Genomic DNA, 23,836 nt, shown 5'->3' with positions numbered 1-23,836 from the left:
AGCGCGGTGGACTTTTTTCAATAGGAGGCCATGCTTAATAGCTTGATAAAGAGCTGCAATATGAACTACATATTTACGCTTATGCTCAAGATTTGGTATCAATTTCTTGACCCTGTGAATCATCCTATGGTCCGGCAGGAAAGGCAGCTCATTATGTTTGTCATGGAGCTCAGTCGGGTAACCAATATCAATCTCCAATAGATATCCATGTTTGTTATCAGATACCAACTTCTCGATCTTCTTTTCATCTATTATCTCAATATTCCACACCCATTTAAAACCATGGGTTGTGAGTGGTTGTTGCATTGCCCATCCATAGAGATTATTGGCATCGAGGTTGTGTAAGTATGACGACTCAACATCTGGATTATATTGCTCCCCCATGTACCTGTTATTCGCTCTCGCATATCTGTGAACACTCTGCGTGATACCACCTCGAATACCCTTTTCAAACATTAACAACATATCAGGATCTGTAAGCAGCTCCAGCTTGATATTCGTGTATATGAGTGCTGCTTTCCATGCAACGGAGACAACAAGGAAACATCAGAGGAACTTATCGCATCGGCTTTCCTATCCTTCGTACCAGGTACTAGCGAGATCTTTTGTCGAGTTTTAAGGCAACACAAGATCAAATGCATTCTTAACTCTAAAGACACCCAAAGAAGCACTTTGTCTAAACCAAAAGACAAAATAAACCTGAAAGAACAATGCAATGTTGTTTACAAAATCCCGTGTAAAGATTGTGATGCAGTGTACATAGGCGAAACAAAAAGAAAGTTTAAGCAACGAGTACAAGAACAAATGCGTGCAGTGAGAAACGGAGATGTGAAAAAAAACAAAATTGCGGACCACAGCTGGAGCAGAAGTCATCAGTTTAATTGGGATGAGAAGATAATCATTGACAGAGAATCCAGAACAACGGCCAGGAAGATTAAAGAAACCATCAATAGTGTAGCATGTAACAAACACATAAACGGCATCTCGTATCAACTTCCTGAGATTTGATTACCAGCCCTACAGAAGAAGTAGTTACCTACATATAGGTCCGAAAATGTTAATTAAAGTAATTAACTGTAATTATCAGCTCGTTTCTGATTTGTTAATTTTTATGAATTTCGATCCTCTGCAATTATAAAAAATACTCAACATCATTTTACTTTGCCTGATGATGGGAGAAGGATCTCCCGAAACGTCGCCTACTAAACCATTATGTTCCAGAAATGATAAACTTTCCACAGTAAAAAAAAATTAGACTTGCCTTACTTATTTTTACACAAGTCTGAAAAGACTCACCAGAAATAGGGTTGGATTTCAAACCCTGCAGACATTATTTTTGATTGCTGTGAACTAATGGGTAACATGAACGATGAAAGAGTCAACAAAGTGTGAACCTGTGGAATTGAAATTCAGGGCAATTGGAAACATAGAAGCTAAACTTCTGGTATTTCATGATGTATCATTTGCAAATCTAAAGGGTCTTATTTTTCTTAGCGAATCAACTAAATCAATCACTATCCCTGATTTCCTGGCAGCCAAGAAAGTTAAAAAGAGTAGTTAATAATACGCTTTCTGCAGAGACCATGCAATTGATCGATGCTAGCAAAGGATATTGGGTTCGATGTTTATTTAAGGAAATTTTCCATATTGCACCATCAATTCAATATTTAACCAATATTAAAACACTTTACGATGCTGTATATTCCACACAAAAAGTTTTGGAGGACAATCACTTAAGAGCAGATTTGGCTTTTTTAAAAGAAATGATTGGAAAAAAAGAAGTGATAACATGGATTTAAAAAAAATAGCAAATTGCTAGTTGCAATAATCTTCCTTTTACATTAGCAACTGGTGTACGAGTTGCTGCTTATAAAAGTTGATCACATGTTTTAATTGTTATATAGAACAAACAAAGAGTAAGACAATATCACTGATCTGTAAATATAGCTGAGAAAGTGTTGGTTTACATCAGGAAGATCACATTATGAGTATTGGATGAAATAATACAAGCAAAGAAGAATATTAGAAAGCAGGAAAAGCTGCTGGATTTCATCAGAAAGATCACAGACTATCAGAATAAAAAAATATTGAGAAAATATTAGAAAGTCTTATAGAAGACAAAAGATTAGTGGTTTTACTAATATTCGGAATTATCATAAACAAATGCCAATAATTTGACTCAATAGTACTTTACTATAGCAGTACTAAATAACCTCAAAGCTAATGACAAATATATCAGTAAGCTCCCTCTTAGCAGAGCTAGGTAGTGGTAAAACAATCTTATTTAGCTATTATTAAAACACCAAAAAGTAACATATGAAAACGACCCAATTACTTTTAAGATCTTTGCAAAAGCTATGTTGTTAGTGATGTAACAAAGCTTCGCCATATATTTTCCCTTAAAAAAATTTACCCAATTTGGTCAAAATATAGATTAATAAGTTAGTACTTTTAAAATTAATGTCAAAGCTACTGGAAATATTTTCAGTGATGGTCAATTTGATTTTTACCACAAAGTATACAATAATCTTAAAAACAATAATAAATTATGTGCATGCAAATGAACAAAATTTGAAGACATTGCTTTCTGTCTGATTTCACAGAAAATGGCTTACAAGACCAATTTTTACAAAAAGAGGAACATTTTCTTAAGTTCATTAAAAAGTGCATTAGTCTTTCTTTATGTATAAATTAAGAAAAAATAAAATAGATGTTTACTCACATTCAACACATCGCAATGCATCAAAACTGCGCCCTAAGGATGCTATTGTTGGCTTCACACAATAGAAGCTTTAGGGTAATTGCTTTTGTGGAGTCCCATTTTGATAATTTTATAAGTAAGTGTTTTTTGCTAATATTGTGATATTATTATTGTTATTTTAGTAACTAAAAATTATCATTAAACGTACAAGGTAAGACATCCATATAAGCTTTTAACATGGTACAGAGGGTGACAATTCTGATTGTTGTGCAAGAATGCTGTTGATGCTGGTGGCATTGTGGATGTTGCACTACAGACATAGGAGTAACTTTTGTTTTATTGTTTCTATTGTTTCCGGTGTTTAGTTAAAAAGATTATTATATAACGTGGAAAAATGATATTGAGGCGTAGCAGATTTATACTGACTTGGATATGAATAAACAAGGACTAGCTGGATAACAGAATTAATAATCTGCATGTAAGAGCACTTCGAATAATCTATTGTGACCATACATCAACATTTAAGGAACTGTTACATAGAGATAAATCAAAAACGATACACGAAAAAAATCTTGAAACACTAGCTATAGAAATATATAAAGCTAAAAACAAACTCTCACCTGATATAATAAGTGATATTTTTCTGTTCCGTAGTAGCACTTATAATTTGAGAAATGAAAGAGAACTTTGCTATCACACAGCAAAAACGTCTACTTATGGCACTGAAACTATCTCAAATTTTGCGCCAAAATTGTGGCAGATGATACCATCAAATATAAAAACATCTGAAACGTTACAAGAGTTTAAGTCAAAAATTAAGAAATGGAATCCAGAAAGTTGCCCTTGTAGGTTGTGCAAACCGTATTTTAATGGATTAGGTTTTATTTGACAGGCAGACTTTTATTTAGTATTTATAGCATTTTGCGGTTTGTTTTTGTTTTTTTTCCCGAATTTTCTGGCATACCACTTCCTTGCAATATATAGAATCTCAAAAATAAAAGCTATAGTCTAACCATCCTTTATTTCAGGATAATGGTATGCAAAGCAAAGAAGTCAAATTAACTAAATTAATTGCCTTCTTCTTTAATTAGCGACTTTTCCCGAGAAGCTAGAATTTTTTTTTTTTATTTACACGTCAATGTAAAAGAAATTGTTAATAATAATAATAATAATAACTAACTGAGAATGATGGTCTTGATGAAATAATTACTCAATTGGATGCTTTTTTTTTGAAGGACGAAAATACAAGAGCCTATAATGCAATGAAAGAATTATACAATTACAAAAGGACTTGTAGTGAAAATTATTCAGACTTGTAAACATGGTAATTATATTAAATGCTATATTTGTGAATATTTGCTAATAAATTTCCCTATATAAATGATGGTTTGGCAAAAAAGGACAACTTGGACATTGATGGAGTAAATGAAGTTCATATCACCCTTTTGAATGATGCATTATTTTCTTCTTTTTAGATAATCATTTTCTAGATAAAGAAAGCAAACAGAAGATTTAAAAGTGATCAAGAAAGGAATTTACTAGGGCACGCGTCATCACAAATAAATAAAATGTGTCACTTACTTAAGATTCAAAAAAGTTGTTACTTGACACGTAATTACCCGTATAAACTGTAAAGTGCTTGAAATCCACGTTCAGAATATGTCGAATCTGATCGAAAATGTATCCAATACCATCCTTTAGGTTTCGTCAGAATAATTTTTATTTTTTACAGAATCATGATATAGAGAATAAAGCCTTACCAACACTTGGTGATAACACTAATATGATATGAAGAAAGAAGTACAGATATGGCAATTTTTTACTTCGCTGGTGAAGAAGAAGCAAGCAACTGCTTTTTTTTTACTTTGACTGGTCAAGCACGAAAGCAATTTTCGAGATGGAACTTGCAGTTTTAAGTTTTAATAATGGTGCAAAGGAACTTGTAAAGAAGTTAAACTTCTTGTATCTAACTCACACCATTCAGCTTATGAATCATATGAAAAGTTTGAGAAATTTTGCAGACATACATTAATAATGACAAATGATTATAATTATTGAATTTGAAAGACTATACAACAAGCTCAAGATATGGAATTGGTTTTGGCTTAATATTTTATTAACAGTTTATATATCTCGTAAAGTCATAAGCAGTTTATTAGAGTGACTTTGACAGGACAAAGCCAAAAAGCAGCTAAAAAAAGATTAAAATTTTATGACTGGTAAGGGGATATATTGAAGAAGAACTACTTTGTTCATCACTAACACACTGCCAAGGAGTGAGCGGGATTCGATCTGCGGTCCCCAGAACTGGGAGCCGCAGACGAAACCACTACACAACGTGCGGCAATATGTTATTGATGAACTCAGATAGTTTATCCGGATGGTGTGTATACATAGGTGAATATTTATCATAGCACATCCGTATTTCATTCTCAACAGAAAATGCTTTACCCCAATCAGACCTCTGATTCTGACGGGCGAGTATAATGCGTGTAAGTCATATTGAAGAAAAGCTACTTTGTTCATCACTGTTGGAAGAAGTGTTATTTGCAGGATAGGTTCTGCTGGGAAAAAGTTCAGAGAGTTACTTCCTTTGTTGACTAGCAGAGTCTTGTCAATTCAGTTAACAGGTTGGTTGTATGAGGCCTGTGTAAAAAGTTTTATGTTGTACGGTAGTGAGACATGGGCAGTGAAGCAGGAAGATCCTGACCGTTTAGAAAGAAATAATATGAGAATGGTTAGGTGGATGTGTAATGCCAGTCTGAGAGACAGAAAGAGTTCAGATGAGCTAAGAAGCAGGCTAAGTATCCGTAGAATTAAAGATGTTATCCAGATAAGACGATTGAATTGGCTGGGGCACTTGGAAAGAATGGAGGGGGATAATTGGGTAAGAAAGTGTAGAGATTTGATAGTTCCAGGGGCAAAGCCCAGAGGCAGACCGAGAAAGACTTCACAGGAGGTTATAAGGACAGACTTGATACAGAGGAAGGTGAGTTTAGACCTAACACAGTCTAGATCAGATTGGAAGAGGGTCATTAATATGGGGTATATTTCCAACCCATGCTAGCATGGAAAATGGACGTTAAGCCGAGAATGATGACGATGATGATGATGATAACACACTGCCAAGCAGTGAGCAGGATTTGATCTACGGTCTCCAGAACTGATGTGCTAATTGTGTTTTATAGTATCACACTACATTTTATTGTTAAAAATATTGTCTTGTTTTTTCTTTTTAAAAATAGATATATAAAACGTTTCACATTGGTTAGAGTTAATAACATTTTGAATACTGAAAACAATCAATCGCCATTCTTCGTTTTTATATATTTAAAACGGAATCTAAAAAAGCATTTCTATCACCACTTTTTGTTCCTAAACTTTTTAAATGCGATCTAATGAAAATATTCTATCGCTGTTCTTTGTTCTTAATTTTTTAAAATTCAATCTAAGAAAGCATTCCTATCACTGCTCTTCGTTATTTAACTTTTAAAATGCAATCAAACGAAATTTTTTAAAATTAAAGTTTCAATCTTTGTTAAAATATCATTATTTCTATCGCTTAAAAGCTTTATTTACCCCGCGCAACCAACAATGCCTTCTCACTAGTCTATTTAGTTACACGCAAAACTTTTATTGAAACTATTTAAGATAAGTAAAGATAAAATAAGATAATTTTATTAATCAAAAATAGCTGTCAGTTCAAATAATTAAATAAATTGGTAATATGAAGAGAAAAACAAACAAACTATTTTTGAAGGGAGACCTTACCTAATAGCAGAAGCGAAGACGAGGATAAGGCACACAAAACGGCACGAACATATATAACCACCAGATAAATGAACCGTGTGAGAACAAAGGGAAAATTTGTTACAAATTATTAAGAGGCAATAAAATACTTCTTTACATCACTTTTAAGAACAAAGTAATCTATGGAAAAAAATATTTTAGACATTGATGTCTTCAGATGATATCTTCAGTCTTTTTCAGGAATATTTGAGTAGGTGTGCGATGATTCGCACGTGTAAATCAAGTAACGTGTGCGATGTAAAGCACACGTGCAAAGAATGTTACACATATGACACGGTCTACGAGGTTATTTTTTGTTGCGCATTCATTTTGCGGTAGGAAAGTTGGGGGACGTTTTAAATCGTGAACTCCAAACAGGATGATTGAGCGTCTACTGGTATAGTGACTCTCTCAATCTTAACTTCCTTTTCTACATGTCCGAAATAGCATGCATGACTATACTGTCATTTTTATATTTATTGTTCACTTTTCAGGTCATCACAAGAAAATAGGCAAAAATATGCTTTGTTTTAAGTTTAAAAAAATCTTCATCTATGTGGCTTAAAGCTTCAAAGAAATTTACACCGCACGTGGGTTTCGTTTTTACAGCCATAAAGAAAAAATCCATTAAATTTGGACCTGAAGAAATTATCTACAATTAAATCCATGATAAAATGTCTATTCTGCCTGTGTGTGCAGTTTTGCAGACTTGCTTCATCCGTGCTCCGTCGGCGTTTACCTCAGCATTAGTTAAGAACCGCATAACTGGATTTCTTGTGTAAGACCTGGTTACCAACAACGAAGGGGCCAGGCAAAATAGATTTATGTCTATGTAGTTCTTTTAAGTATATAAGTCAGGAATTGCTGAATTAGCTAGGATGGTCAAGTTGGCTATGAATAGGCTGGTCGTGGATTAAAAGGACCAGGACTATTAAATAATTTCTGAGATCTTAAAGTGTCCGACCATGACGGAAATCTAAAGGACATTTTGTCCAATAAGTCTCCTAAAATTATTTCAAGGGCTGCTATCGCACGCTACAAAATGGATTTTAAAGGTTGATTTTGAAAACTCAATATTTATTTTTCAAGTGTGCGATTAATCACCTGAAACGATTTAGGCGTGTGCCAAGGCGTGTGAGTGTGATCGCACGCCTCTCCTGAAAAGGACTGTATCTTATTCCAGGATTTAATGGTGTTAAATCTAATAGAATTTTTACCAAAACAAACGGTATTGACAGTAGGAAGATTGATCAACCCAGCCTTTCCTGCATGAGTGCTCTGGGCATGGTTGAAGTCAACCGCAAAAGTATTCTGGATAGTAGCAGACATTTTATCATGAAAGAGCATAGTAGACTAGGATAAGGACATTTTGAGGCACAAAATGACAAAGTTTAGCTAAAGCTCCATTAGCCCTCTTGAGCTTGGGAACAGTATTATTGATCTGAGACTTCCAGCTTAAATCAGAATCTGATAGAACATCAAGATATTTAATAGAATCACTTGGCATAAGCATTTTACCATTGATAAGAAGCCTATCAAGAGCATCCATATTTTCTAGAGAGATATTCATTAGTGTTTGAGAGGTTGAGTAATTTTTTTCTGAAACTAAGTTGTTGCTTAGGACATTGTTAGCTTGAAGAAATCCATACACCCGTTTATATAGAAGTTTTTCAAATATCTTAACTATGGCTCTTGGTGTCACATTGGTAGAGTTAATAACATTACAATTATGCTATTGGGAATAATTATTTTACACTAGTTAACAATAGTTACACAGAGTTATAGTAAGTTATCTTTTCTTCGAGAATCTTTTGTTTATTACCCGCAAGTTAATGACTTACAAGACAAGCAAGATAAATAATAAGAACAACAGACAAAGAAATATCGCCCCCAAGAAAAAAGTTTGCGACTACAGAAGAAAAGGGTGATGGGCAGCAAAAATCATGTGAACAGCCTAATGACGACACAAGAACATTTGGCTCAATAATTTCTTTCAGATTGAATATTTTGGTCATACATGTTTTCACAGTTATTATGATATGTAATAATACATGAAGTAGTGGTTTCAAAAGACAATGTCCCCACGGCTATGAGAAAAATGTGCATGGGGGCTACTGCACAGAAACTAAAGTAAACAATAACAAACACGTTTTAAGATGATTAGTACGGTGCAACTAGTTGTAAATATAACTTGAGCTGGATAAAATACAGGGGTATGTTATTTTTTCTCAACTGTGAAAAGGAGTATTGCTTGATCACGAAACCTTAATCAATCGGCTGCTGCTTAAATAGCTCTAAGTTATACTTACCACTTTATTCCTTCGCCATCCTTACTAATGGCGTTTATATTTTGCATGTCGTTATTTCGAAATCATGCATGACACTTTATCCGTAGGTACACCGTAAAACGTGTTTTTACTCCGCCATTTATGTTTTGGAATTTTAAATCCACGGGACCTTTTAGTTTATATCCAGATCGATAATGTCAACCACTGGAAACAAGAACGGAGTAAATTGGGATTTTCTTTTCTGTTATTGCAATTGGTCAACAACACTCTTAGTCTAGGCACGACTAAGAATTTTAATCAGATTTTTTTATTTGCTAATTGCCTACCGTGTTTACATTTCTCCTGCCGTACGGTTGTTTTGGGTCCCGTGAACGAACCGGGGAACTAAACGAAGAACCTGAGAGTGATTTTAACTACTTACCACGTTGCTACTCTGGTTGTATTTTTTTAAAAATGGCTTCTCTGTCATCAGTTTCTTATAACGACCCTGATTCTGGAGCACCCCAACAAGCAATGGGTCATTCAATCTATGAAGACTCGGGTACTACTCAATCAGCTTCGTCAGCTGTTGTCTCCTTTCTAGCTAATCAGTTTGGTAAAAAGTACGTAGCTATATATTTACAAACGTTTCACATAATAAATGTGTAACTGCACTAATGGCAATAGATAGCTAGATACAGACTAATTAAACAAATATATAGCTAGCTACCATTAATTAGAGGATCAGGGTGGACAGACACCAAATCTATTATACTGTCCAGGGTTTGTAGTGCACATTTTGAATTTAAAGACCTGTTACCGTGGCGCCGTAGATTAGTGGTTATAGCTCTCGTACTCTGTGCGGGAGACCGGGGTTCGATTCCTCTTGACGGCGATTCAACATGGGCGAGTGAATGTTACCATAGCCCCGGGTTAACCCAAGCCATGTGAGGGAAATTGGGAAGATGGCACACTGTGTGGGCCGTTGGATGTTGCCGGGAGTTGTCTAGTAGAGCGCGGGCCCTAATTGGGTCTGCGTCGCTTAAAATGAGCATTAAATACTCTAGGACTCTCCATCTAAGCCATGGCCCCTCCTGGAAATAATAGACAGGGTATATCCCTCGATATTTGTGAGGCTAGCCATGTAAAATATGCACATCTATCTATCTATCTACCCCAGGCAGATTTTTGTATCAGGGGCTGTTTAGGGTACATATTAAATGGACTACACATCTGAATATTTGTAAAATTTACGGGTTTTTTCCATCTTTTCTTGTCACATGTCAACGCTGCATTTATAGTGGCGATTTAAGTAATGAAAGTTATGATTTACGCAGACGAAAAATATGCGGAACAATGTGAAAGAAAAACACTGTTTTTAGCTTTTCGAAAAACATTTGCAATTTTGTAACATTGCTTTTTGAATAAAATATATATATTGATTTTTAATGTTAATGTTCTCGGAAAGAGATCATAAAAGAAATAGATTTTTTCTTTGTAGCCAATAGAACTCTACTGAGAGTAACAATCACAGTAGAAAGGGATGCAAGGGATGAATGTTGCTCTACTTTAAGAGGAACTTTGGTATTGCTTAATTTCTTTTTATTTTGCATTATTTTACACTCTTAGAACTAACAAAAGAGATATAGTCATGTCCAAAACTATATTTATGACAGTGAAACATTATTTTATGTTAATCAATTCATCTTTATAATACCTATGCATTCATAAAGTTTCAATACGCATCCTTTAATGGGTCTAAAATTAATCATGACAGAAAATGTCAAAATTTGCTATTACTTAAATATGACATCATAATTTATGCAACATAATTAAATCTGAAATTCTTTAAATGTGAATATTTTGAGAATTACAAAAGAATTGGTAAATTATAAAATAGGTATAAAAAATTAATTAAAAAATAGACAGCTATAGCTGGCTATATGTTCGGTGTTCAATCTTGCTTTTATACTTTATTACTTTATTTGCTTTATATCTAGACATGATGATTTGAAGACAATGTTAGACAGTTCAAAAGACTCTCAAAAACTTGATGCTATGAAACGCATAGTTGGTGTAAGTTTTATACTGTTTTGAACTATATTTTTTTGATATGATTTATGCAATGAAAGTAAATATGTACTAAAGACTGAAGGCTGCTCTTTTTTAATTAATTTTCCTATCAGATAGTGCTGTTTATTTCATAAAATAATATCTAGGAAAACGTAAAATTTATTAAAGGAGAGCTACGGGATCATCTCTAAGATTGTTTAAAAAAATCGTTTCACATTGTTTCATTTTTTAATTAACAGGACTTGCTATACAAATTTTAAACGTTTTTAAAAGAACATTTTTTTAATGAAATGGTTTTAAATCACATGGAAATTGTTTCATTATTTTCTGATTTTTTTCAAATGGTTTCATTATAAAACTAAATTAGTTTTACGTTGCGCATAAAAAGCGTTTGGTCGTAAAAAAAAAATTTCACAAACTTTTTCACAATGATTAAAATTGCAGTTTCGATTACTCTCTTGTTATAACAAAATAGGTTCTACAGTACTGGAATCAGGACACCTAACATCGCGAGTGCGTATCATACGCGACACGAATGATCCGCGATCCTATCGTGACCAGTGGATAGAAAAAATGTTAACGAAGAGCTTTGCGATAGTCGCTGTTCACTATTAATCGTGGTTGTCATGATGGATTGTGAATAACATTAAAAATATTAAACAATAGTTGCGTATAGCTAATCTTGTGTCTTTGTTTTTTACATTTAAAGATTCTTTTGCATCTTGTATTTTTATTAGAAATTGGATTTTAGAAATAAGATCACTCCAACTTAATTACTTGTTCTACGGGCGAAGTAGATAGTAGTTTACGGTTTGTCGGTTGGCAAAATAAAAATAATTTTATTGAGAATGTATAAATGGTCGGAACAACAAAAAAATAAAAAAACAACAGAGGTGGGTGTTACGACAAGCATATTTTTCTATGTATGTTTTGCTTGTATTAGCGAATCTTAAAATTAGCGAATGTTAAATTAGTGGATGTCCAATTTAATGAAAATTCATGGAAAAATGAGAATGTATGGTCGGAACAACAACAACAAAATGATAATAAAAATAACAACGGAGGAGGATGTTACGACAACCGTTTTTTCTATCTATCTATTTTTTAGTGTTTTTATTTTTCTTGTTTATTTTTCTTAAATTTTAAAAATGCAATTTAACGAAACTTAAATCTTTGTTAAATTTTATTTTCTTTCATTGATCTCTTGATGAATATAGCAATTAAATACAACAATGGGACACACGCAGTTCACATGAGCTAATTAAATTTCGCAAACAAGACATGAACTCTATTGTTTTCAACATGCAATAATGGCTCATGTATTTAACAAGAGGTTAACAATAACAACAAAAGTTCTGACGCTACTGAAACCTCATGCGAAGGTGATAACTATCGCACATTTACCAAGTTTAATTGGTTTAAATTGGCTAGTTTGTTATAAAATAGTTTCATAAAAAATATGAAACATTTAATTCATTTCCTGATCTTATTAGGAACAATGTAAAAAAATGAAACTATTTCCTTGCGATAAAAAATAGTTTCAATTCGTATTAAAATGATAAAGACAATCCTGAATGAAAAAAAAACTTACATATATGTTTTCCTCCTCCCTGAAACAATAATTGTATCAACCATTGATGCCATTATTAAATAAAACCTAATTTTGTTCGTACATATTTTCATACATTTGTGACGTTAGCCTAATGGGACTTGTAAAGATTCACTTACTTCTCAGTTTTTTCTAAGGTGATTAAAATTTATTGCGGGTTCGGGCAATAGAAAATACTCCAAAACCTCAAGTAACTTGTTTTGAGACACTCCATGTTTTGTCAAGCAGTCGGCTAATTGGTGTTTTCCTTCAACCCACTTGACAGTAATCTAATCTTGTTCCACCATCTGCCTCAGTCTGGCTATATCAACTGGCAGTCTCAAATCCTTTGTGACATTTGTCGTTTTCAAGGTTTCAAATAATTACTTGTTGGTGATAATACAAGTGATCTTTGGAACCTTCATCAACTTGCAGATTTGCTGTATGACATTGGCCAAATAAAAACTACCATCAGCTTCTTCACTCAGAGCAAGTGTTTCCGAAGCAATTGGGCTTTTGGTTACCCTTTGTAGCTTCTTTGATTGCCAGCAGATTGGTATAACTTCACTTAGGTGTTTCACAAATATGATGAATGCACCTTGTGATGATCCACACTTGAAACTGGCATGAGTTGCATCTGTGTAGCAAATAATTTTTAATATTTGCAATTTTGGCAATGGCTATTGCAACATGCTTGCTCTTAATTTTTCAAATAATCTTGTTGGTCTCTTTCAAATTTTGAACTGTCATAAGCCACATCAGGGCGGGTTTGTCCGGCCACCCAAGCAATTTGCCCAGTCAACGATCTCAGCATGGTCTTTTCCTTGCTAGTCAATTTTCGTTCATTGTTAACATCATTTTCAATATTAAGAGTTATCAAAGACTCTGTATAGCTCACCTGATTAATCTTAATTTTGCCTTTAAATTGATCCACACCAAATCCTAGATACTTGAAGGTTGATCTCGATTGCATACTGATTTTGAACGTTTCAAAAAGTTTAGCAATAACATCTTTGTTGTGGAAAGCTTGACTACCATGATACACAAAGTCATCAACATGGCAAACAAGAATTCCAGTGATTTGCTTGCCTCTATACCAGTAAAACACAGCAGGGTCGTAGGTACACATTTCACCACCAAGTTTCAACATTTCACTTCTCACTCGTTTGTACCATGCTCTTTAACCCATACAAACATCTTTTTAGTTTCCACACTGTTCCCAATGACAATGTGTCTTTTGGTGGTTGTAGAAACCGTTTTCTTTCAATAGCATCTTCTTGAAGAAAAGCTGCAGTGATATCAAGTGAATTAATCTGCCAATCATTGCTAACTATGATAGCCATAGCAAGTCGAAGACTTTGTTTGCGACAAGTTGGAGAATCTGTTCTCAACGAATGTGAATTTTCTTCAAAGCCCCTAGCCACCAATCTAGCTTTCACAACAACAGTAACCTTACCAAATTTTTATAATTGCCACTTCTTTTGGGTTGTGCTGAGAGAACTTTTGCACAATACCATCTTTGCTTTTGGTTTCCATTCAACTTTTTTGGATTCTATAGATGGTCTTCTGAAAATGTCAATTGTACAACCACTACCTTTGTCTTCTTCAGTTTCATTATTTTGATGAGTATCTCTGTTTTCCTCAACTTCATTTTCACTTGTGCCAGAATCTTCTTGGTCATTTTCGTCTACATTTCTAGCTTGTTCTTGATGATATTGCTCTACATCTTCAGAATCATCATAGACATCTATAACATTCTTATCAGCCGTGTCATCATCATCATCATCATCATCATCATCATCATCATCATCATCATCATCATCATCATCATCATCACCATCACCATCACCATCACCATCACCATCATCATCACCATCATCATCTATCGTTCATATCACACAACTCATTTAAATGGCCTTCCTTCCTCTTGACATGATCTGACTTGAATTCACTAACTTTATAATTTTGACTATGTTTCATCAACTGACAGGGATGCACTCGGTAAAAGTTACCACCATGTCTGACAAGCACCATTTGACCATCTTGTCCCAAAACCACACCTGGACCTTTCCAACCTTTGGTGTTTTTTCGCTTGTAGACTTTTTCCCCATTCAAATACGTCTCATCAGAATATGTTCTAACATTATGTATAAGCGCTCTTTTAATTCTCTCACTGGATTCTGCTTTAATGAAATTCTCCCTTGCCCTGTGCAGAGCAGATAGATTTTTTCTCACTATTTCACTTGATGTAGTTGGCTCCAATGCAGGTAAATGATCTGTCAGAATAGTGGGTGTGTTCACATTATGGCCAAATACCAATTGGTTTGGGCTGTAGCCACCATGATTCTGTAAAGAATTCCTTGCGCTGAGGGCCCATGCTAGTGCTACGTCTGGTTCACACTTCGTATCTTCAATGGTCTTGAACATGGTCTCTGAAACCTCATTCGAAAATTCACCACCATTGTCAGTCAAGATAGTACTTGGTGATCCGAAGTATGCAATCCAAAATCTAAACACTCTACTGACAATGACATCTTTATGTTTCGATATAATAAGACATCCAGCAGAGTAACGAGTTGCAGCATCAATGATATGTAAGATGTGTTGTTTATTATGTTCATAAACTTTTAAATCCATACATATTACTTGATTAAAAGTGTTTGCCAGAGGTATACCCACAACTGGTCTACTGTATGGCCTTTTATATTTCACAACCATGGCAACATTTTCCCTTGTCATACAAATTACTATCCTTTACAAGTTTAAGTAGCTTATTTTGACAGCATGAGCGAATTGGCGGTGCAGTTTCATAGCTTTCTTTATTTTCTCTGTCTTATGAATATTTTTCAAATTTTCTCCATGTAGAATGATTTTTGTTCCTTTTTGAGCATCAAGATCACAATGTGTTAGTGGAAGACAATAGTGTCCTGTTGTGGTACATATTAAGTCAATTCTTTCCTTCCCAATACGGGCTAGGTCACTGGTAAAATCTTACTTCACTAGTCGATTAGGCCCGTGGAAAAATCCACTTAGGCAGAAAAACAATTGAAAAGTTCTGTCATTTGAATTTTGATGACATCAGCAAATATTTCAGTATATTGAATATGCCTTTTACTAAAAAAATAATCTGAAAATGCATAAAAAGAAAGTATATAAGTCATAATTTAACAAAAAAGTTCTTAAAATCAAACACAAAATATCAAATGTCAAATCGCATGAAATCCTCCCAACAAAACTTCAGACAAAATATGAAAAACAACGGCGTGCAAGGTGTAAAATCTAGTTAGTAGAAAGTTACAACATTGACAGTCACAACTCAGACAGTTACGACAACAATAATAATAATGTCAGAAATAACACATATCTCAAATATGTATACATCTTATTATGTGATTATGTTGAAAACCTTCAATATTTTAATCTAAAGTGTCGAAAAAAAAGGCTTACAACAGTAAGCACAGATCTATGAAATAAGTTCTTTACGCATTTTAAACAATATCAAAAAGCCAAACTTAAACAAACACAAAACACCTAAAAACAAAAAGTTAAACTTTGAAAAATCATTTATTCGGTTGCATACCATCCTCTCCAGCAAAAATATGCACAAAATGTAAAAATTAACCGGTTAACAAAACAATTTTTTGTCTAATGATCCGTACTGACTTTACCAAACATTTTAACCTGAAATGTCGAAAAAGCAATATGCAAGGAGTAAATTTCAAATCAACAAAAATCATTATTTTGAAAACATTGTATATATATATGGTCCTTCCTCACAAAAGTTTACAATAAATGTAGAACACAAAGGTTTATGAGGAGCAAATCAAAATATGAACAAAAATCAGTTCAATTGGCATGTTCTATATTGTCTTCAGCCATAAAATCTTCCACAAAATTGATATGAAACCCATCAAATTCAACTCAGAAAAAGCAGTCATTTAAGTGCATACAAAAATACAACTTGTAGAATATCAAATTATTATTTTTAGTATATATAATTGCATATGGTCCTCCCTCACAACAGTTAAATTTTTGCACTAAATTTGCAACACAAAATACAAATTCTAAATAATTCCTATGGTTTTCCTCAAAAGTTTAATCAAAATATAAAAGATGAGAGGTGAACGACAAAATCAAAGTTTGCAGAATTTAATTATTTTGGTATATATATGTCTATTGATATATGCCCTTTATAACAATATTTCAATCCAAAATTTGAAAAAGAAAAACAGTTTGCAACAAAATCAGTTATTCTGATGATATTGCATACACTTTTTCTCCACAAAAGTGTAAAAAAAGAATGGTTGTAGGAAATACTTCTGATTCAACAAAAATCAGTATTTGCATCTTGTACTCATTAAATATTACCCAAAATTTCAAAAAACTGTGATTTGGAACGCATCAAATTTATAAATAGAGAGGGATCAGTCATTTCGGTATGTTGTACAGAGTCCTGCCTGGTAAGAATTTAAACAAAATATAAAAAAAACACAAGTTTTTTCGGTGTTGTACTCCCTCAAAAAAGTTGAAACTTTTCTTAATTGAGACAAAATGCCATAAACAAAAACATTTTAGTCAGAACATCTAGAACAACAAAAATCACTACACTTAAGGTACCAGAATTACTACACGTTAAATAAAAATCGTTTCGTCATATTGCATGTAACCGATGTATATAAGTTTAGTTACACAAAATGTGAAAAATACATTATTTGCATACACAAATTGTGAAAAATACATTATTTGCTTAAAAACAGTCCTTAAACTCTTCTTAAATATTATGTAATACTTTTTTAAAAGTTGTTGTGGCTTGTTAATTTAAGCTTAAAATGTCAATTAAAATAAGTTACAGTCACATTCTTAGCAAAGACCACTAAGATTAGCTTACATGTAAAAAGCAACATAAAACTTAAGCTAACATAAGGTAGCTACAGCAGCTAATAGCTGGTCACTTAAATATAAACTGGAGACTTAGCTAGGTATAAAGAACATGGCTACATATTTATAAATTCCTAGCTACCTAGCTAGTTGTTGTTGGTGTGGTTGATGCTAGCTAAAAAACATGTCTCGCATCAATAATATCATCAAAACTTTAAAAAACATAAACAAACCTTACAGAAACCTTTCTATACATCATTTATATACCATGCCCCTTTTTAAATGCTTTTGTAAAGATTTATTTTGAAGGCAAGAGAAGACAAATGCTTAAAAAGGACAGCCATCTTTTTTGCAAACACAATTTCCGTTACTTTGTGCTAGAACTTCATTTAACAAACCACACAAAACTCGCGGCTTTTCACGACAAAGAAGACATATTTTTTTCGGCAACATCAAAGATTTTTTTCGGCAACATCAAAGGAAAATGACGATATCAACTTTGCCTGTTACAGACACACGGAACTGGCGTATTATTATATAGATACTGAGAGACTTCATGGTACTACGACTAATCAGTAGTGGTATTCAATCTCTACTATGTCAACAGACAATTTATACTTGTTGCCACCTAGAATAACTGTTATAATTAGATTTATTGTAGCTTTCACTTCCTTTCCATCACCAAATCTATATATAGAATCAGTACTATTTGAAACTACAGTATTTTTATCTGATTCAGAGAGAGTCACAAGATATTCATCCATCCATTTCTCCCCAGCTACTGTCTTGTACAGCCAGAATCCAAGACACCTCTACCAGAGCATTCTCCAACAAGACAATATTGCCTTTGGTCTGGAGAGGCTGCAAAAAAGGTGATATGGATCTCATTTACATCTTGTTTCTTTTCTGTAGGTCTATTGTTCCGTAATCTGAAACCTGTTTGCTCTTGATTTCTATGAGGACATTTATTAGCAAAATGTCTTGTTGAGTCACATTCATGGCACCTCATGAGTTTCCCATCCTTATCAACAGGATTCATTCTTGAACGTGTATTCCTTATCAGCATGAAGATTTCCATATAAGCATTCCTGTTTCACAGGAAAAGCTCCCAAATGTGCAGCGTCTTCTGCTCAGTTTTCCAAATATCTTCATGATTGTGTCCTTCATATTCTTATACTTGAGTTCTGCACAAGTTGTGCGAGCCAGTTTTTCATGTTCTTCAGACATATTCGCAGCTGTGAGAAAAAAATATGCCCTGACAGCTTCAGGCAATGCCATATCATATTTGGATATCTTATTGTAGAGCTTCTCAAACTGCACAATAAAATCAGGAAATTTGTCTCCACTATTTCTCTTATAGTCATAAAACTCTTTAAAAGCAATAAATGATCTTGTGCTTTCATCTTTCAAATATATTGAATCTAGCTTAGATATAATCTTGCCCAAACCATCATCTGATCCCACTTCTGCAGGTGTCAGGTTGCGTACTGCCCTGGACCTTGCTTTGTCTTTGGTAGTTCTGTAAATATCTGCCAGATCTCCAAATCGTTCTTCCAACTGCTATAGTCATCTTTAAACACTGGTGGAGCCTTCAATGTTGTTGTTGCCATTGTTCACAAACCACTTCACCAATTGGTTTGCACACATACTGTCAACAAATAGCCAACAAAAGGGAAAGTTATCTCTCTTACCTCAAGGAAGACACCCGGTTGTGTGCCCTCAATTGCTTTCTTTCAACTCAAATGTCACTCGCACAATGATCATAAATACCAGGCCAGTTGATCTGTACCTTTTAACTCTGCTACCATTGTTAAATGATTCTTACCTTGGTGAGGTAACTTGAAGGCTTCACCAGTCTCTAATACTATTGTATTGGTTACTGAAAGATAACAACAGAATTAACACAAATCACAATATCAACAAATACGAGCTAAATGCCAAAAGAACAACACCACAGTAAAAAAAAAAAAAAATTTAAGAATTTACCAACAAGCAAAGGTAAACTGTTTTTGTTTTTCTATGACGAAATCGCTTTCAGTATACTTTGTTGCAGTAATCATTTAAAGTTTTGTTTTCAAATCTACCAAATTAATAAAGCACCTGTTGTCTTTCTAGAGGTTTGATACAAAAATAACACAAGAAAACATTTCATGATAAATTTAAATACACATCTCTAATATTTTTTTTTAAGTGATAACTCATGTCTAAAACCCTAAACTATATTTATAACAAAGAAACATCATTCTATTCTGAGGAAGATAACATTCCCTCACTTTGTTCATTGGGAATGCGCTTGTTTACATTTCCTTGGACTTATGTCACACAAGTTAGTATTTTACTGAACAGAATGTCCCAATCGACACTGTCATGACTACTTTGACCTTAAATTGCTTGAAAATAAATATAAAAAATTAACACGGGTCATTTCACACTTTTTAAATACAACATTTTATCAATTGTTAGTTCTCCTTTAAGTACCTTTTTAGAATTGCTCACTATTAAGCCAATGAAGGTAAAGGCATTTCAGGCTTATCACATAAAAATTATAGTCTTTAAATCTACTTCCCTTGAGTATTAAAAGAGTATCTCTGTCCTGCAAGAATTACAGTGCAGTCTAGATAAAAGCTTTTGCATACAAGAACATAATTACATCACTAAAAAGGTGAATAGATCAAAGAACCTTATTGCTAAAACAAAAATAACCTGCAATCACGATCTGGAGAATACTTTCACCGCAGAGTCTATAGAATTGATAAACAACAGCAATAAAAATTTATATTATTTGTACCATGAAGTAATTAAAGAAAGCTTAATACTTTTGCTTCAACAAGAATATCTTATATTTGTAAAAGACGATATACATGCATCGTTTGTTACATACCTTGCTTTAAAACAATCTGTTTTTGTATAACTTTACCTACGTAAATAACCATGGTGCCAATTTGAAAAGACTTGCATGAGGAACTGTAAAATTAAGATACATGTTTGCTGCTTTTGTTGTGCTAGAAATGAACTTTTGATGCACTAAAACGTTGCCATAGTTTCATGGAAAGCTACTAAAACGGGGACCTGATAACAGTAAAAAGTTACCGTATCGTAGAAGGCTAATAAAGCTTCTTCACGGGAAATTTAAACCTTTTTTTAACAACAACAATAGTTCCGTGGGCAATTTTAAAAATCTTTTACATAATGTTTTGTTATAAAAAGTATTAAATAAAATGTTGAAAAAGATGATATTTTTAAAATATAAAAAAACATATGCGTAAAACATTTTTAATAACAATAGTGTTTGCGTGATTTATAAGTTTAACAATGAACTCGTAGTCATGAGAAAAAAGTTACTGTATTATTTTATTTTGAAGTTTTTTTTAAATCACTCGCAAAGATCATTGAAGTAATTAGGATAAAAAGTGGTGCTCCTTAAATAGGTGTTATACGTACGCAGGGGCTGTTTGAAATTTATAAATTAATTTATTGGCTGAAAACAAAAACAACAATCTATAGAAGCGAGAATGAATTAAATATATTGTTAATTTTATTCTTTCACAGTTGCCAAAATGGTATACTTTTCAACTTCCTTAAGGGCAAAATTTTCACATGAATTTTGTTTATTAAACATTTAAACATATTCTAACTACATATGGTCTATGGTATCATAATGGCTGTGTGCATGTGTGATATTACCATGCAAAGTATGTTGCAAATACCGTCTGCAGGAAGGGTCTATTATACCTAGAATGAGGTTTAGGAGGGGAAATGAATAAAAAAAGTGATATCACAAACTTTTTTTCTTTTGCTATCACTCTATATAAAAAATTGGTCCCGATCAAGCTATTCAGACTTTTTTTGAAGAAATAAAAAGCAAAAGTGAGAAATTGGACTTGTTATCCAGTGTCTGTACATCCTTACTGTTAGGAAGAAGAGTTTCTCATATTTTAAATTAACAATTAAAAACCCTTTTTTTTTACCTTACCGTTTCTGTAATTTATGGTATTATAGACAGAATAGCTTTTTGACTTGAGTTCAGTTGTATTTTCCCACCCCAAGGTGACCGGGAAAAAATTTAGGATTTGATAACTTCAACTGTTTACGATAATTAAGCTATGGTCTGTTCGTCCTGACTCTCATTTTAGTATATGTTTAGTATATGTATATATATGTATAATTCCATTCATTATTTTATTGGATTAAAAAATTCAGGAATATGTTTTGATTGGGAAATAGCTGTTAAATGATTCAATGACGTTGTAAATTAACGGCTTTAATTATGATGTTTTTAATATAAGACAGGTCTACTATTAATTTGGATCAATTTTGAATGGGTTCTAAAATTAGTCTTTTAAGGACGACCTCCATGGGCAGTTACAATTTGAAAGTGGGTCCAGTATTAGAGAGGGTCTTTTATTAGAGAAAATACGGTAGTCAAAATCAACATATCTAGAGTTTATTTGCTACTGTTTGATGGATCGCAAATTCTTTCTAAAAAAAAATGGAAAATGTTATTCAAAATTGTTTAGTAACAATTGTTTTGTTTGCAAAAAGAGTCCCCACTTTTACATGTTTAAAATAACAGCCCTTGAAATTCAGCATTTTAAGCATGGGCAAATAATTGTCATCACAAGTTTTTTTAACTTTTAATGATTTTCTTATTTACAAGAGAAAGCTATTTCTAGTAAATAAAAACTCAATAATGATAGAATTAATTAAATGTATAAATATCAACGTTTGAAGCAAGTTGAAACACCTGTTGGGCAAAAGTCTTTTTCTTATGGTCAGAGCTTATCAGATCTGTTTTATTCTTTATTTATTTCCCAAAAGCAAGGATATAAACATTGTTTGCTCATAAACTTTTAGATGATGGCATCAGGAAAAGATGTGTCAGAACTTTTTCCTGCTGTGGTCAAGAACGTTGTCTCAAAGAACATAGAGGTGAAATTTTATCTTTTAAATAATGAGTTGTTGCTCATTAATTATATTATTTTACATTAATTATAATGATGAAGGTGTTTTGGCTAGCACAGAGGAGGAGAAAAGGGTAGCTTGGAAGAATTCTTATCAGAGGTTGCTTAACACTGAGTTTGATTGTGATGAGGATAATTTGCCTGATGATGATGTTGTAGAAGGGCAAGCTATGCAGATCAAGACAGAATGGGTAGTGGAGGCTATTAGGAAATTGAAGATTGGCAAGGCTGCAGGAGTATCAGGTATTGTTGCAGAGATGGTAAAAGCATCTGGATATATTGGAGTTGAGCTTATTACAAGTCTTGCTAATCAGATTATAAAGGATGGTGCTATTCTGAGTGAGTGAAGTGTAATAGTGAATTGTTTTAAGGGCCAGGGTGGTAAGAAGGTAACTATAGAGGTTTGAAGTTGGTTGATCAAGTAATAAAAGTTGTTGAAAGAGTGGTTGATAAGTTACTTAGAGAAAGAATTGATGGATTGTGAGTGTCGCGCATGATACACGATACACGATGTTAGGCTTCCTGATAGTGGTACTGTATGCAGATGATTTGGTTCTCATAGCAGGGTCGATGGAAGGATTAGTTGAAAAGTTTAAGAAGTGGAAGAAAGGACTAGAAGGAAAGAGCTAAGGGTGAACACAGCAAAGTCTTAAGTCATGATTAGTAGCATTGCAGACAAGTGTGACCTTGTAGTTGGTAAGTGGCCTTGTGGAGTTTGCAGGAAAGGGGTTGGTAGTAACTCAATTTTTTGTCAGACTTGCAAGCATTGGGTACATAAGAAGCGCAGTAGTATTGGTAGAAGGTTAAGAGCTGACATCCAGTTTGTATGCAAGCGTTGCAAAGGTGAGATTATAGAGAATGAAGTATTTCCAGCTTCAATGATGTACAACAGTGGCTTGTTAGAGATAGTTAAGAATTTCTGTTACTTTGGTGATATGTTGGGCAGTGAAGGGGGTGTTGGAAGAAGTGTTACTTACAGGATAGGTTCTGCTTGGAAAAAGTTCAGAGAGTTACTTCCTTTGTTGACTAGCAGAGTCTTGTCAATTTAGTTAAAAGGTAGGTTGTATAAGGCCTGTGTAAGAAGTGTTATGTTGTACGGTAGTGCAGCCCTTAAAATTAGCGTCGGCATTCGGCACTGCCGACGTAATTGCCGACGTAAAATACGAAAATACTGTAGTAATTTAGTTGTGAAATTTGAATGAATGCCACGATCAAAAACGGTCGGTGTTATTATGAAGAGCGTAAGGTATAGAGAACATTAAAGTCGGCCCCTGTCCTTCATGCTGACACTCTTTTACTCGGCTGGTGCATTTCACTAAGACTCGAACGAAAGACGGAAGACTATTTGGAACCATGCTACAAGTCAGTCCGACTTTCATCGTCACAGAGAATACTGCGAGAAGAGTGCGCACCCATGCAAGTTAAATATAACCAGAACATGGGAGAGGTTAGGTGTCCTGTACCTTAATACAGCTTTCGGACGAATGTTCTGGTGATGTAATACCAAGGAAAAATCATGTTAAATCAAGTTTAAAAAATCTTTTTAAAAGGGGAAAGAGAAATCAAATATGTTTAGTAA

General features: G+C 33.6%; 2 protein-coding genes and 1 long non-coding RNA gene across 5 annotated transcripts in view; 1 reads left to right on the top strand and 2 right to left on the bottom strand.

Annotated features, from left to right (window-relative positions):
• Positions 1-8,962, bottom strand: part of LOC130647910 (uncharacterized) — a 37,202-nt gene extending 28,240 nt beyond the window's left edge. For both annotated transcript variants that reach the window (XM_057453912.1, XM_057453921.1), the window contains exon 1: positions 8,800-8,962. In XM_057453912.1, coding sequence (XP_057309895.1) covers positions 8,800-8,846 — 47 coding nt within the window. In that variant the 5' untranslated portion in view covers positions 8,847-8,962. The remainder of the gene's footprint in view (positions 1-8,799) is intronic.
• Positions 8,963-9,123: 161 nt separating this feature from the next.
• LOC130647857 (AP-3 complex subunit beta-1-like) overlaps positions 9,124-23,836 on the top strand; it is a 45,823-nt gene continuing 31,110 nt past the window's right edge. For both annotated transcript variants that reach the window (XM_057453851.1, XM_057453861.1), the window contains exons 1-3: positions 9,124-9,380; positions 10,758-10,833; positions 22,151-22,225. In XM_057453851.1, the coding sequence (XP_057309834.1) occupies positions 9,232-9,380; positions 10,758-10,833; positions 22,151-22,225 (300 nt within the window). In that variant the 5' untranslated portion in view covers positions 9,124-9,231. The remainder of the gene's footprint in view (positions 9,381-10,757; positions 10,834-22,150; positions 22,226-23,836) is intronic.
• Positions 9,579-10,627, bottom strand: LOC130647892 (uncharacterized). Its single transcript, XR_008982899.1, has 2 exons — positions 10,533-10,627; positions 9,579-9,924 (listed from the first exon to the last, which is right to left on the bottom strand). It is a non-coding gene; the product is annotated as an uncharacterized LOC130647892 (long non-coding RNA).

The sequence above is a fragment of the Hydractinia symbiolongicarpus genome, chromosome 1 (assembly GCF_029227915.1).
Source record: "Hydractinia symbiolongicarpus strain clone_291-10 chromosome 1, HSymV2.1, whole genome shotgun sequence".
In the NCBI taxonomy this organism is placed as follows: Eukaryota; Metazoa; Cnidaria; class Hydrozoa; order Anthoathecata; family Hydractiniidae; genus Hydractinia; species Hydractinia symbiolongicarpus.
Note: the sequence above shows the minus strand (reverse complement) of the source record. Positions and strands in the feature narration are given on the sequence as shown.